At 39.3% G+C, this 13,492-nt stretch overlaps 1 protein-coding gene across 1 annotated transcript in view; it reads right to left on the bottom strand.

The window, feature by feature from the left end:
- Positions 1-13,492, bottom strand: part of FEZ1 (fasciculation and elongation protein zeta 1) — a 38,244-nt gene that overhangs the window by 13,676 nt on the left and 11,076 nt on the right. The window contains exon 3 of the mRNA XM_084249274.1: positions 11,901-12,000. Within this exon, the coding sequence (XP_084105400.1) occupies positions 11,901-12,000 (100 nt within the window). The remainder of the gene's footprint in view (positions 1-11,900; positions 12,001-13,492) is intronic.

A 13,492-nucleotide genomic window follows, 5' to 3' on the forward strand; every position in this document is an offset into this window, starting at 1 on the left:
TGTGTGCCAGATGGTGACATCTATTTCTGCTGTCAAGCCCATATGCTTCTCTCTCTGCCAAGTCTACCACCTGAGCTAACTGCCTGGACCCCTCTGTTCCCCACCCTGCAGGATGGAACTCCTGGAGCTGTGGTTTGTTCACCACAGACTCATGTGGCAGAACTTTCCTCGGGCCAGATGTTAGATGTAGACATTGGAGTCATACTGGGAAACAGAGTTTTTGTTTTCTGATTGGGCCATTTTTTACAAGCATCTGGCAGCAAGTATTAGTCTAAAACCAGAACTTTAATTTATTGGGGTGGTGGGGGGAATAGAGTCTATTTTTAAAAAATGGAAAGTTTCCTTTTTTTTTGAAATATGGCTAATCTCAGGGGGCTTACCTCACTGACTTAATATTGGATCTTTCAACTACACCACCTCTAAGTTCCTGACTAAAGGCAGGAAGGAAGCTTTTAGGAATAGGCCCTTCTGTTTCAAATGTTAGTAGGTGATGACATGAACACTCTTAGTGCTTTCTCTCCTCTCTCCCCTCTGGCAAAGTGCCTATAGGTCTGCTTTGTCATGCTTGGATAAAATGAGATTTAAATATCGATTACAAGCTTGTGAAAGTTCAGATGAGTGCCTAGTATTATGGGAGTTCTACCTACTCCATATTTTCTCAGTTCAAAAAAGCATACAAGAAATCAAAAAAGCATACAAGAATGTATCAAAAGCATACAAGCATACAATAAGCATCCCCTTCCCATGGGCAGGGTACCCCTACCTTTACCCTCACCACATCCACCTGTCCTGGGTCTTTTCTCCTCCCTTCCCAGCTCTCCTGATTCTTTCATCCCTCCTCACCCTATCTCAGGCTGGCCCCACATTTTCTTTCTCTCAGTCCCACCAGACTCTGCTTCATTAGCTCCCATCACTTCTCATCAAACCCTCTTTCCTTACAAATGCTATTTACAGACCCCATACCTGCCTGTTATCAGGACAATATCTTATGTAGAGTAGAGCTGGAAGGGAACTAACATGGAGAAAGAGGAAGATTTTTGAAAAACAGTAGGATTATGTCTACAGATAGGAGGAGTCTCTATTATGGGTGATGATCATACATACAACATACATGCACACATGGACAGATAAGCCCATCTCTTATTGCTGATACATGACATAGACACAGAAATTGCTACAGAGGGTTCCTTTAGCCTCTTGTATGGCAAACGGTGTTAAAATGGGAAATAGAAAGTTAAAAACAATCTGTAGGCCAGGTCATTTGGGGCTGAATTTCTTTAACAACTAAAACTCAAGTTGTTTCCACACTATTGAAATGAACTATGGCTCTTCAGAGGACAATCATCCTTCCAAGGGACTCCTTCCAAGAATTGAGAAAAATAGACCTAGACTCAGAAAATGTCTGGCCATACCATTCAGTGAACCTCTTCATCCTCCTGCTCTTGGTAGAATAGGCCGTTAGGACTGTAACATAGTAGCTTCAAGCTTAAAAATAAATGCAGGGCCTCCCTGGTGGCGCAAGGAATTAAGCCTCAGCACTATGAAGGTATTGGCAGCCACTGCAGCACAAGTTCGATCCCAAGCCAGGGAGCTGACCCACATGATGCAGCAGACCTCTCCCCTGTCTCGCCCATCTCACCCGCTGCTCCCCCTCAGTAGTGCATTTCAGTAGATCCCCACTGTCTCTGGTGAATCCTCTTACCACCACCCCCACACCTCTGGCCTACACCCCAGCTCTTCTATGGATACATAAAATAAATCTTTAAAAATAAATAAATAAAAATAAATAAATCCAGACAATCTTCTCTGGAGCTGATAATACTGCTAAACCTTATTTCATGGTAGTACAAGAAAGTCTGGATCTTTGTGTTCAGTAGTCACTATTAAGCAGTGTGGGTGTCAGGCCAATTCCTCTGTATCCCCAGGCTGATTAACTGAAAAATCTAATGAATGTGGCCTGCAAGTAATATTAATACTACACTCATACATAGCTCAAGCATATTATTTTGACCTAAATATAAATGTGCATTTAATTATTTGCCAAGTTCCCAATATGAGGCCAAGGCCTCTTCTTCCATGATGGGCCTCTGAAGAGAGTTTCACATAGCTTTTCTTGCATCATCCAATCATCACACAGTTTTTCAAGTGGCAGCCGATTTCTTTTCTCTGTAGTAAAAGGCAGGTGCACAGGAGATGAACACACACATTTATCCCTTCTTCCTCCTGAAATGCTACTAAAATTGGAGCAAAGAGATCAAAAAAGAACATCCTAAAAGGACAAAGCAAACTAGAGAAAAGACAACGGCAAAGGAGAGGCTAGAAAGCAGACTAGAGAGAGTTACACCCTCAGGGCAGAAGCTTCCAAAAGCAGGTGACTTCATTCTGAAGAGCCTGGAAGGTTCAGTAGGCAGGGACTTCACTTGGCAGTGTGAGCTGGAAAAAGAAGGAATCATTGGGATTCTTCTTCAGCAGCAATTAGACCCCAGGTCACTTCTTCCATCCCACATAGAAAGGCAACTAGCATCCCCACCCTTTAAAGACTGGAGATTTCACTCCTGGAGGGTTAAACTAGGGAAATTCTAGACTCAGAGACACCAGGTCACCTGGACGTGGGGATGAGGGATCTTGCCAAAAACAAAGGGATTAAGTGAAAATCTATACACTCACCAAAGAAAGCCCAGCCTCCTCCCCTGACTAGGCTCCAAGGACGATGGCATCCAGGCTTATTCTCACTAAGCAAGACAATGGAGGACTCTATTCTGCGATCAATACAACTCTGGGGCATTGGCCAAGAATAAAAGATCTAACAGATAAATGGCAATATTTGGGGTCTCCAAATAAAATGGCTTGATCCTTACAGATGGTGTTGTCCAATAAGACAAGCTCTGCACCCACAGAAAGAGCTCAGCCTCCTAGCCTCACTTTTAAAAATGACAATATGCCAAAGGATTGCCAGGCATTTGAAGAAAATCTACAACATGAAACACAGGAACTAAAACAAATGTGCAAAAAATGGAAATTGGAAATAACACAGAGGACAGAGAAAACTCCTTCCAAGAAACTATCATTATTACCCTCAGAGGGATGACAGAAGACACAGCTTCTTAGAAACAGGACCTACTTATTAGAATTAATCAAAATAAATGAGAAAGGGCTCTTAGAAATTAAAAATATGACAGCAAAATTTAGATTTCAATAGAAGAATTGGCAATAAGGCTGAAAAAATCCCCCAGATAGTGAAACAAAAGAAGCATGTATTTTTAAGTCTTTTTTTTTTTAATAGAGGCATGTTTTATTTATTTATTTATTTATTTATTTGTTTTTTTGTTTATACATGCACTGGGTACAGTCAGAAGCGCGAGAGGGTGAGAGAATTCACCAGAGCCAGAGCAGGGAGCAGAGCAGGCAGAAGGACCGAAGTACACTGCTGAGGGGAGCAGCGGGCGGCAGGAGAGGTCTGCGCGCCATGTGGGACCCTCCTCCAGTGGCTGGGGAGCAGCTGGGGATCGAACCGGCGCCGCAGAAGCCGCGGGCAGCTTCGCAACCCAGCGCTCAACCGCTGCGCCACCGGGGAGGCCCAAGAAGCACGTATTTTTAAAAATCAGTTAAGTTCGACACTTGAATAAAAGGAACTCCGAAAGGTAAAAAGGGGAAGAGATGCTGTCTTTCAGCCAGGAAAGTACTGGATTTGCCCCTCCTGCCAAGGACAACTATAAATCTGGACAAAATCTATGAGGCAATTGTTTTCAGGCACTGGACACAGGCAGTGCAAGGCTGTGATCCTTGAAAGAAAGGGAAAACATGAAATAAATGAAAGAGGAGAGAGTCTGTGTATTTTACACTGCAAGGAATACAATAGAAAGTTTTTTGGCCTAAAAGGAAATTAGGGAAAATGAGATCTACTAGAAGGAATAAAGAATACCAGATATGGTAAAATTCCCCCTTTAATTTCTTTGAAAGATAGCTAAGTGACGAAAGCAAAAATAATAGCTGTGTTGTGGGATTTATAATGTGGACTGAAGTAAAATACATGACAACAATAACATAAGGGATGGAGGAAATGAACTTAAACTCTTGGAAGTATTTAACATTTCATGTGAAGTGGCACAATTAACAATCACTGTAATGTAAAGCGGGTAGATGATAGATCTTACAGATATTAAAAGAGTAAGAGAATATTAAAAATACCTTTGTGGTCAGTATGTTCAATGACTTAGATTATTAACAGATTCCTCAAAATCACAATTTATCAAAACCAGCACAGGATCAACTTTAACCATCTGAGCAGCTCTTTATATATTAAAGACACTGAATCTGTATCCAAAGACTCCTCAGAAGAGAAAACCCTAGTCCAGACAGTTTAACTGGTGTAGTCATCAAACACTTTAAGGAGAAATAAGGTCAATCTAACAATCCATTTTCTTTCATAAAATAGAGGAAGAAAGTCTCAATTCATTTTATGACATTACAAGAAAAGAAAATTATAGAAAAAAGATTCCTCAGGAACATAGATGGAAAAATCCTTATTAAATATATTAGGAAATCAAATCCCATGTCATAAAAACTGGATAATACATCATGGCTAAGTGGAATTTATCTTAAGATAAAAATTTTTTTTTGTTTTGTTTTGCAGGATAAAGATTTATCTAAGCTTTGGAAACAGACCAAATGCCCAAAAATAGATGACTGGATCAAGAAGATGTGGTACATATATACCATGGAATATTACTCAGCATTCAAAAAAGATAAACACATGCAATTTGCAGCAACATGGATGGCACTGGAAGGGATCATGCTCAGCGAAATAAGCCAAAAAGAAAAAGAAAAATACCGGATGGTCTCACTCATAGCAGGAATCTAGAAAACTTAAATAAGGGACCAGGAAAATGAATAACTATAAGAAAGTGAAAATCAAAATCAACAAAAAACTATGAACCAGAGACACTTTTTGGGGGGTGGGGGGCGGGAGGGGAGGGATTGGGGTCAGAATGGGGGGGTTGCAATTGTATGGGGAATATAAAAATAAAATTTATTATTTAAAATAAAAAAAATGAATGACTGATTTACATTAACTAAAAACTTAAATACTCATCAGCAACAATGTAATGGTTTCTAAGTGTCCTGATGCTCCAGCCATTAAAAATGCAGTAGGAGGCAACCTGCTAATGATGGAGCTTCCATATGATCCAGCAATTCTACTCCTAGGTGTTTACCCAAAGGACCCAGAATCATTAATTCCAAAGGGCACCAGCACCCCTATGTTTATAGCAGCACTATTCACAATAGCTAAGCTATGGATACAACCCAAATGCCCAAAAATAGATGATTGGATCAAGAAGATGTGGTACATATACACCATGGAATATTACTCAGCAATCAAAAAAGATAAACTCATGCAATTTGCAGCAACATGGATGGCGCTGGAAGGGATCATGCTCAGCGAAATAAGCCAGAAAGAAAAAGAAAAATACCAGATGGTCTCACTCATAGCAAGAATTTAGAAAACCTAAATAAGGGACCAGAAAAAAAGACTAATTATAATACAGTAAAAATCAAAATCAACAAGCAACTATAACCAGAGACACATTATGGGGGTGGAGGGGGGGAGAGGGCAAGGAGGAGGAGGGATCAGGGTCAAAATAAGGAGGGTGGGGATTGTATGGGGAATATAACCAAGATGAAAATGCACACAATGTGCAAAAATGAAAAATGATGTTAAAAAATATATAAAATAAAATAAAAATTCAGTGGAAGGCAGGAAGGCAGGAAGGCAGGAAGGCAGGAAGGAAGGAAGGAAGGAAGGAAGGAAGGAAGGAAGGAAGGAAGGAAGGAAGGAAGGAAGGAAGGAAGAGATATTTAAAAATCACAGTATAATTGACCACATAACCTGACCAAATAAACTGACCTACATACACAAACTGATTTATAGACTTAACAGTCTACAAATCAAAGTCTATAAATCAAAGCAATTGATCAGCTGATTCAAAAATTTATATGGAAATACAAAGGACTTAAAATACAAAACAACTAAGAAGACAGATAATAGAAGACAAAAAAGATTTATGTCAAGATTTATGATAGTTATAGCAATAAATACAGCATCATATTGACATAAAGATAGATACATATTAATGAAACAGTATAGAAAATTCAAAAGTAGATCTACATATATATGATCAATTGATTTTCAACAAAGATGCCATGACAATTCAATAAGGAATGGATATGTCCAGTGAACAGTACTGGAAAATGCAATAAAATAATCCTTGACTCTCACTTCACACCAGAAACTAACTTGAAATGTATCATAAGCCATGTAAAGCTAAAGCTATAAAACTTCTAGAAGACTTGAAAAAAACTCCTAGTCATCCTGAATTTGGCTATTTCTTAAATACAACCCAAGCACAAACTAAAAAGAAAAAATATCAATAAATTGGACTTCATCTCATTTAACCTAATGCTAAGAAAGCAAAAAGGCAATCCATCAACAAGGAGAAAATATTTGTAAAACATATATGAGATAAAAGACTTACATCTAGAATATATGTGTTAAATGAATTAATTAAGGATCCATTAGACTCAGTGACTTTAAAGCCATTGTAGCCTACTGATCAAACTGCAAACTAAGCCTCTCATACTTCAAGGTTAAGAATTCAAACCTAAGGACAAACAACTTATCACAAAGAGCCAACAGGGCTTTCCCAAATAATATAACTGCCAATTAAATCATCTCCTTGCTTTGCTTCTGTCTCCTTTCTGTAGTCTTTGCTCTAACTCCTGTGAATGGTGTACTCTAACCACTCCCTGTTTGGTGTTGCTGATTTGGTTTTTGCTCAAAACTTTAAAAATTTGAGATGCCTCATTTTATCTTTTAATATAAGGAACTCTAATAACTCAGGAATAAGAACACAACTTACTAAGAAAAATGGCCCAAAAAATCTGAACAAAGAAGATAGACAAGTTATAAATAAGAATATGAGAAGATGTTCAATATCATATGGGAAATGCAGAGTCAAATACTACTATACACTTGCTCAAATATCTAAAATTTAAAAGGTGTTCCACTCTCCAAATGGAAAACAGTTTGACAGCTCCTTAAAAAGTGAAACATACCTGCTGTTTGACCAGATATTCTACTCATTGCTTTTTACCCAAGAGAAACAAAGAAATATGTCCATAAAAAGACTTACACAAAATTGTTCATTGTAACTTTATATATTTCAAAAGTGGAGACAACCCAACTGTCCATTAACAGGTGAATGAATAAGCAAATTATGATATATCCATATAATGGACTACTACTCAGCAATGAAAAGGAATGATGCATGATCATTCATGCAAAATTATGGATAAATATCTAAATAATTATGCTAAATTTTAAAAGATGGGGGAAAGAATACATGCTGCATGATTCCATTTATACAAATTTCTCAAAAATGCAAACTAATCTCCAGTGACAGAAATAGGTAAGTGGTTGTCAGGAGCACGAGAGGGGTTATGGATATGTCCAAGATCTTGATTATGATGATGGTTTCACAGATCTATTCATATGTCAACACTTATCAAACTGCACATTTTAATATGTGCCAATTGCCCTTCAATAAAACTGGAAAAAAGAAAACCAAAAAATAAAATAGTAATACGTTATGACCAAATTGCATTTATCTCAAGGATGCAAGGTTGATTTAAAATTTGAAAATCAATTCATGTGCTTCATCAGATTAACATAATAAAGGAGAAAACTATATAATCATCTCAGTAGAGGCAGAAAACAGAAATAATTAATCTTCAGAGAAAGCATACAAGAAAGCCTGCCATGATTTAAAGTCATGAGCTTCCAAGAACGGGTTGAAAGGACCCACTGAGCATAATGTATGAAGAAAAAACAAACCTCACTATAAATTAGTTCATCGCTGTAAAATTTCCAATGAGAAAGGAAAAAGAAAATATCTTCAAAGCTTCTTCTAGAGAGACCCAAAAGGGAGTCACATATGCAAAACAGAAAGTCAGGATAGATTTGGGGCTTTCAGTGGAACTGAAAACTGGAAGAGAACAATGCCTTCAGAATTGAGTACAAATCTTTTGCAATCCAGAATATCTACCAATCAAGTCAAACTCTCAGTCACATATATTACAGACAAATAAAGACATTCTCATACAGTCTAAAAACATTTCTCTGTACCCATTCTCAAGGATATACTGAATTTTTTCCCTACCAAAAAAAGGGACTATACCCAGAAAGAAAAAACTTGACAGGCAGAGAACAGGAGAGAGAGACAAGAAGAGCCCCTAAGATCAGGATGAAGGAAGTTCCCAGGACAGGTTGTACACCAGCTCTGGAGTACGACCAACCTGGTTGATGGCAGAAAGATAGAGGGTAATAGTTTGAATGTTTTCAAGGAAAAACAACTGAATTGATAAAATATTTGATCTTTTAAACCATACTGTAAGATTTACAGTTCACCCACATTGAGATTGAGCTACATACAGTAGGGCCCCCTTAGCTGTGGATTTGCCTTTATGATTTCAGTTGCCCAAGATCAAGATCTGCAAATACAATGTATAATAAGATACCTTGCAAGAGAGAAACCACATTCACATAACTTTTTCTATAGTACCTATTATAATTGTTCTATCATTAATTAATGTTGTTAACCTCTTACTATACAATTTATTAATTGAACTTTATTAGAGGGGTGTGTATATATATATATATACATATGGTTTATATGGTTCAGTATTATCCAGTTCTCAGATTGTCACTGGGGGTCTTGGAACATATTACCTGAGGATAATGAGAGGTGACTATAACAATAGATATATAGGAAACTGAACAAATAGAAAGATAATTCTTCACTACACATTGCAAAGTTGTACAAGATAGGAAATATTCTGACAGAACAATACATGATTCAACAGAAATAGTATTTATACAGTTACAACAGTATATGTATTTTTTATTATTGATTTAATTATTAATTGGTGACCACGCTATATTAAAAAGAGGAAGGTTATGCATAAATATTTGACATGGGAAAAAGAATTAAATCTTCTTCCCATAATAAAATTAATAGCTAACAGTCAAAACTGTTCATTTTAAATAAAGAATAGCAAAATGTATTAGTTAGAAAAGTGGAGAAACAGCTAAAACAAATAAAAGTGGTTGTCTCTATGTGGTAGGGAAAAACAAGTCTTTTGGATTTTTAAGGGTTTTTTTTAAGATTTTTTTTTTTTAAGATTTTTTTTATTTTCTACAAGAACCAGGGTACAGGCCAGATGTGCGGGAGGGTGAGAGGATTCGCCAGACACAGAGGGGGGAAAGAACAAGCAGACTGACGAGATACACTGCCGAGGGGAGCAGAGGGCCAGACAGGAGGGGTCTGACGTGACATGTGGGACCCTCGCTGGTCGGCATTGAACCGGCGCTGCAGAGGCTGCAGACAGCTTCACAGCACGGCGCTTAACAGCTTGTGCCACCAGGGAAGGCCCCGTTTTTTAAGTCTTATTTTAAAAGTATTATTTGGCTTTTAAAACTAAGTGTGCACACAAGTTTGATCCCAGCCAGCCAGGGAGCAACCCACATGGTGTAGCAGACCTCTCCTGTCTCGTCTGCTGCTCCCCTCAGCAGCGTATTTCAATCAGTCTGCCTGTTCTGTTCCCAACTCTGTCTCTGGTGAATCCTCTCACCACCCGCACCTCTGGCCTGTAACCCACCTCTTGTATGCATAAATAAATAAATCTAAAAAATAAAAAATAAAAAAAATAAAAGTAAGTGCATGTGTCAGTTTGATTTTAAAATAGCAAAAATGACTGCGGTCATAATTCAAGTTTCTATCACATTTAATTAAATGACTTAATTACAGTCACAAGGACAAGCATGAACGGGTTTGGGAACAAATACTACTGATTGTTGGCAATGAACTATTTAAGTATTTAGAAGAGAGAGGAGGCTTGTTGGAGAGTACCCTAGCGGCTGTGTGCACTCAGCATTCCAAGGGCATTCGGGCGGTGTGTTTTGCAAAAGGAATACAGCACACTGGCTAATCTAGCAAATTGTTTAAACTGGGGTCAGTTAAGAGAGCTTCCACTGCAATGAATCCAGATAATAAAGAAGGCTGAAATAAAACAGGCTTAATCCATCCACTTTTTCTACCCTGTCCTTCTCCCACGGGTTAGATAGAAGAAATTCTACAACGAAAGGAACCCAAGATCATCCTTCTCAGGGTCATTCAATTTACCCTGAAATATTAACCCTCTTGAGGGAAATCTGCAAACGAGGATAAATTAGAGTCCTTTTGAAGGGCAGGCTATTTTATATATCCTTTGTCTTAATCCGCAAAATGAGTTGGAAAGGCGGCAAAGGAGATAACAAAGCAAAATCTGCCTTTTGCACCATGATGGACCTGATTTAATTTCAGTAACTAGATTTAGTCCATTATTGCCTCCTTCTTTTTTGCCTTTTGGGTAAGTACTTAATGTTATGTGTGCAAGCACTTCAGGGGAAATGAGGAGTTGGGAGTTAAAACATGACCTGAAACACAGCCTCCTATATGCTGAGCAGGTTTGTAGCAAGTCTTGGTCTCACTCAAAGTCATCATCTTACCTGCCCCACTCAATGAAACCTTGAAATTTTGAGTATTCTGAATTACTAATATTAGAAGAGTTACGAAGGATACACCGCCACCTTCTCAACAGACCAGCTACTGATCTCTTTGCTTGGCTATTTTGGACAATGATCTATAGAAATATCACTCAGAGGCCTCCCTAGTGGCACAAGGGGTTAAATCTCAGCACCATGAAGCTATCCACAGACACTGTAGCACAAGTTCAATCCCCGGCCAGGGAGCTAACCCACATGGCGCAGCAAACCTCTCCTATCTTACTGACTCCTCCCCTCAGCAGTATTTCATCAGTCTGCCTGTTCTGTTCCCCACTCTGTCTCTGGTGAATCCTCTCACCCCCCCACACCTCTGACCTGTGCCCCAGTTCTTATATGCATAAATAAATAAATATTTGTAAAAAAAGAAATATCACCCTCCCTATAAGGGGAATCTGTTTTTTGCTCTTTCTTGTGGACTCAATTCTGGAACACTGGGAAGATTAGAGCCATCCTTCTTCCTCATTTGCTGAGCTCACAGGACTGTGACAGCCCTTCCTGATAAGAAGTAGTCAAATTTCCTTTACAGGCAGAAACTGGGTTTTTTTTGGCATGGACAGAGCCAGTAAATGATTTTACCTTTATGTAGGTTCAACGAGGAAGAACAACTGGGATCTTGAGAAAGGTCACTTCCTGTTGTCAGTGCAAATCAACTGGAAATAAGCATCCTTTCTTTTTCAGAAGCTCTTAGGCTACTTTCTTTGACTTCAGTAGCCATCAAATGTGACTCCGGCCCAGAATCATAAACATCTCCTTGGCTGAGTTTCACGAAGAATTCCTCCCCAATGAGTGGCCACCTCAACTAATATCAGGGCCCCAGTTCTACCCATGAGCCAGACCCTGAGCTGACCCTGGATCTGGCTGCACCTGCTTTTCAGCCCTGTGTCTTGAACTGAGCTGTTCATTTTAGATACATAAAAACTTGATTTTGTTGAACTATCATATTTGAGCTCAAAAGAAGTCTATGATACCTCCTCCTCTTACTTCAGATCCCCAACTTTTGAATGTTGTACACAAATCAGTCACAGAAGTTATCTGTGTTCACACCTTTTACAGATAATCATTCCAACCACCGGGTAGATACTGGATCCCCCCACCTCAGCTTACTCGCCACCCACCCCAGCAAAATTTTGAATTGCGCTTCATTACATCATGGAGGAAACTGTTGAGTGACTGAATGTTTTTCTAACTGGAATCCACATCTTCTCAAGCCCTCTTACATAGGAGGGCCCCAGAAAGGTACCTCGGTATCAGAGCTGTTGCCATTCAGAGCCTCGATGTTTGGGTCCCTCCAGTCTTCTGAGAGTGAAGGGATGTAATTGTCTGTCAGAGCATCCCAAACCCTGTAAACAAAGAGAAGCTCTCATTAGCACACATCTGTGGCCTGGCCCTGCCTGGAGGAAGGAAGAGCTGGGCCAGGGAAGGAGAGAGGCCTCTGTGTGTGCCAGGCTGAGATCATCTGCCTTCCAGCATGCAGGAGAAAAGCAGCTTAGAAACTGAATTAGAGGCACTGCCAGGAGAGAATGGACCCTAGCCAGGGGTTTCGGTGCAAAAGGTGTTTGCAACAGAAGAGGAATTTCTCTCCATTGAGATAAAAGTGACAGTGCCTATAATCAAACCACTTTCAGTAATAAGTAAGTTGCCCCTGAAAATAAATCCATCCTTCATTAAATGGTTCCCATTTAATGAACTTAAGAAACGTCCATCTAAAGGACGAAAAATTAACTTCTGACATCTAATGTTGGTAAGTGGATAATGTCAATGTTGTTCACGCTTACCTATTACCCAAAATGTTCTAGTGAGCCTATGGGTGGATGGCACAAACCTACACCCTAGCAATGCAGAGTCCAGGGGCACCAAGTCTCCATCAAGGACACTCTAAGATAAATATATAAAAGGAACCAACACATGCACCTCTATCTACACAATTTATTTCTAGTGGGGAAAGATGGGTTCTTTTAAATATTCTGACATGAACATTATAAGAAAGGGTTTTCAATAATTCCTAATTATTTCAGAAAGATTTCTTTGTGGGGGGAAAGTAGGGTAATGGTTGGAGGGAAATCCTAAAGTTACAGATTTTCATATATAGGAATGAATAATTAGTCAATACTAAGAAATTAAAGTAAATTAGTACCGGGCCTCCTGTACTGCAAGGGGTTAAGTCTCAGCACTGTTAAGTTATCTGTAGCCACTGCAGCTTGAGTTGGATCCCCAGTCAGGGAGCTGACCCACATGCCTCAGCAGACCTCTCCTGACTCGTCTGCTGCTCCCCGTAACAGTGTATTTCAGTAGATCCGCCTATTTTGTTCCCCACTTTCTCGCTGGTGAATCCTGTCATCCCCTGTACCTCTGGCCTACACTCTAGCTCTTGTATGCATAAATAAATAAATCTTTAAAAAAAAAAAAATAAAGTAAATCAGGGCCTCCCCTAGTGGCACAGGCGGTTGAGCACCGCACTGTGAAGGTGTCAGCAGCCTCTTCAGCGCCGGTTCGATCCCGGCCAGCGAGGGTCCCACATGGAGCGTCAGACCTCTCCTGTTGCGCCCGCTGCTTCCTTCAGCAGTGTATTTCAGTCAGTCTGCTTGTTTTGTTCCCCACTCTGTCTCTGGTGAATCCTCTCACCCTCCAGCGCTTCTGGCCTGTATCCCGGTTCTTGTATAAATAAATAAATAAATCTTTAAAAAAATATAAAGTACATCAGTACAGCACACTCCATGCAATCTCCTTCTGGAGCCTGTGCAGGTGAAACAGTGATACTGGGGAAATCAAGATCTAAGAAGGTCCACTGTATTTAGACATAATAGGAAATAAAAAATTAAAAATTAAAGGAAG

The sequence above is a fragment of the Talpa europaea genome, assembly GCF_964194135.1.
Source record: "Talpa europaea genome assembly, chromosome: 12".
In the NCBI taxonomy this organism is placed as follows: domain Eukaryota; kingdom Metazoa; phylum Chordata; class Mammalia; order Eulipotyphla; family Talpidae; genus Talpa; species Talpa europaea.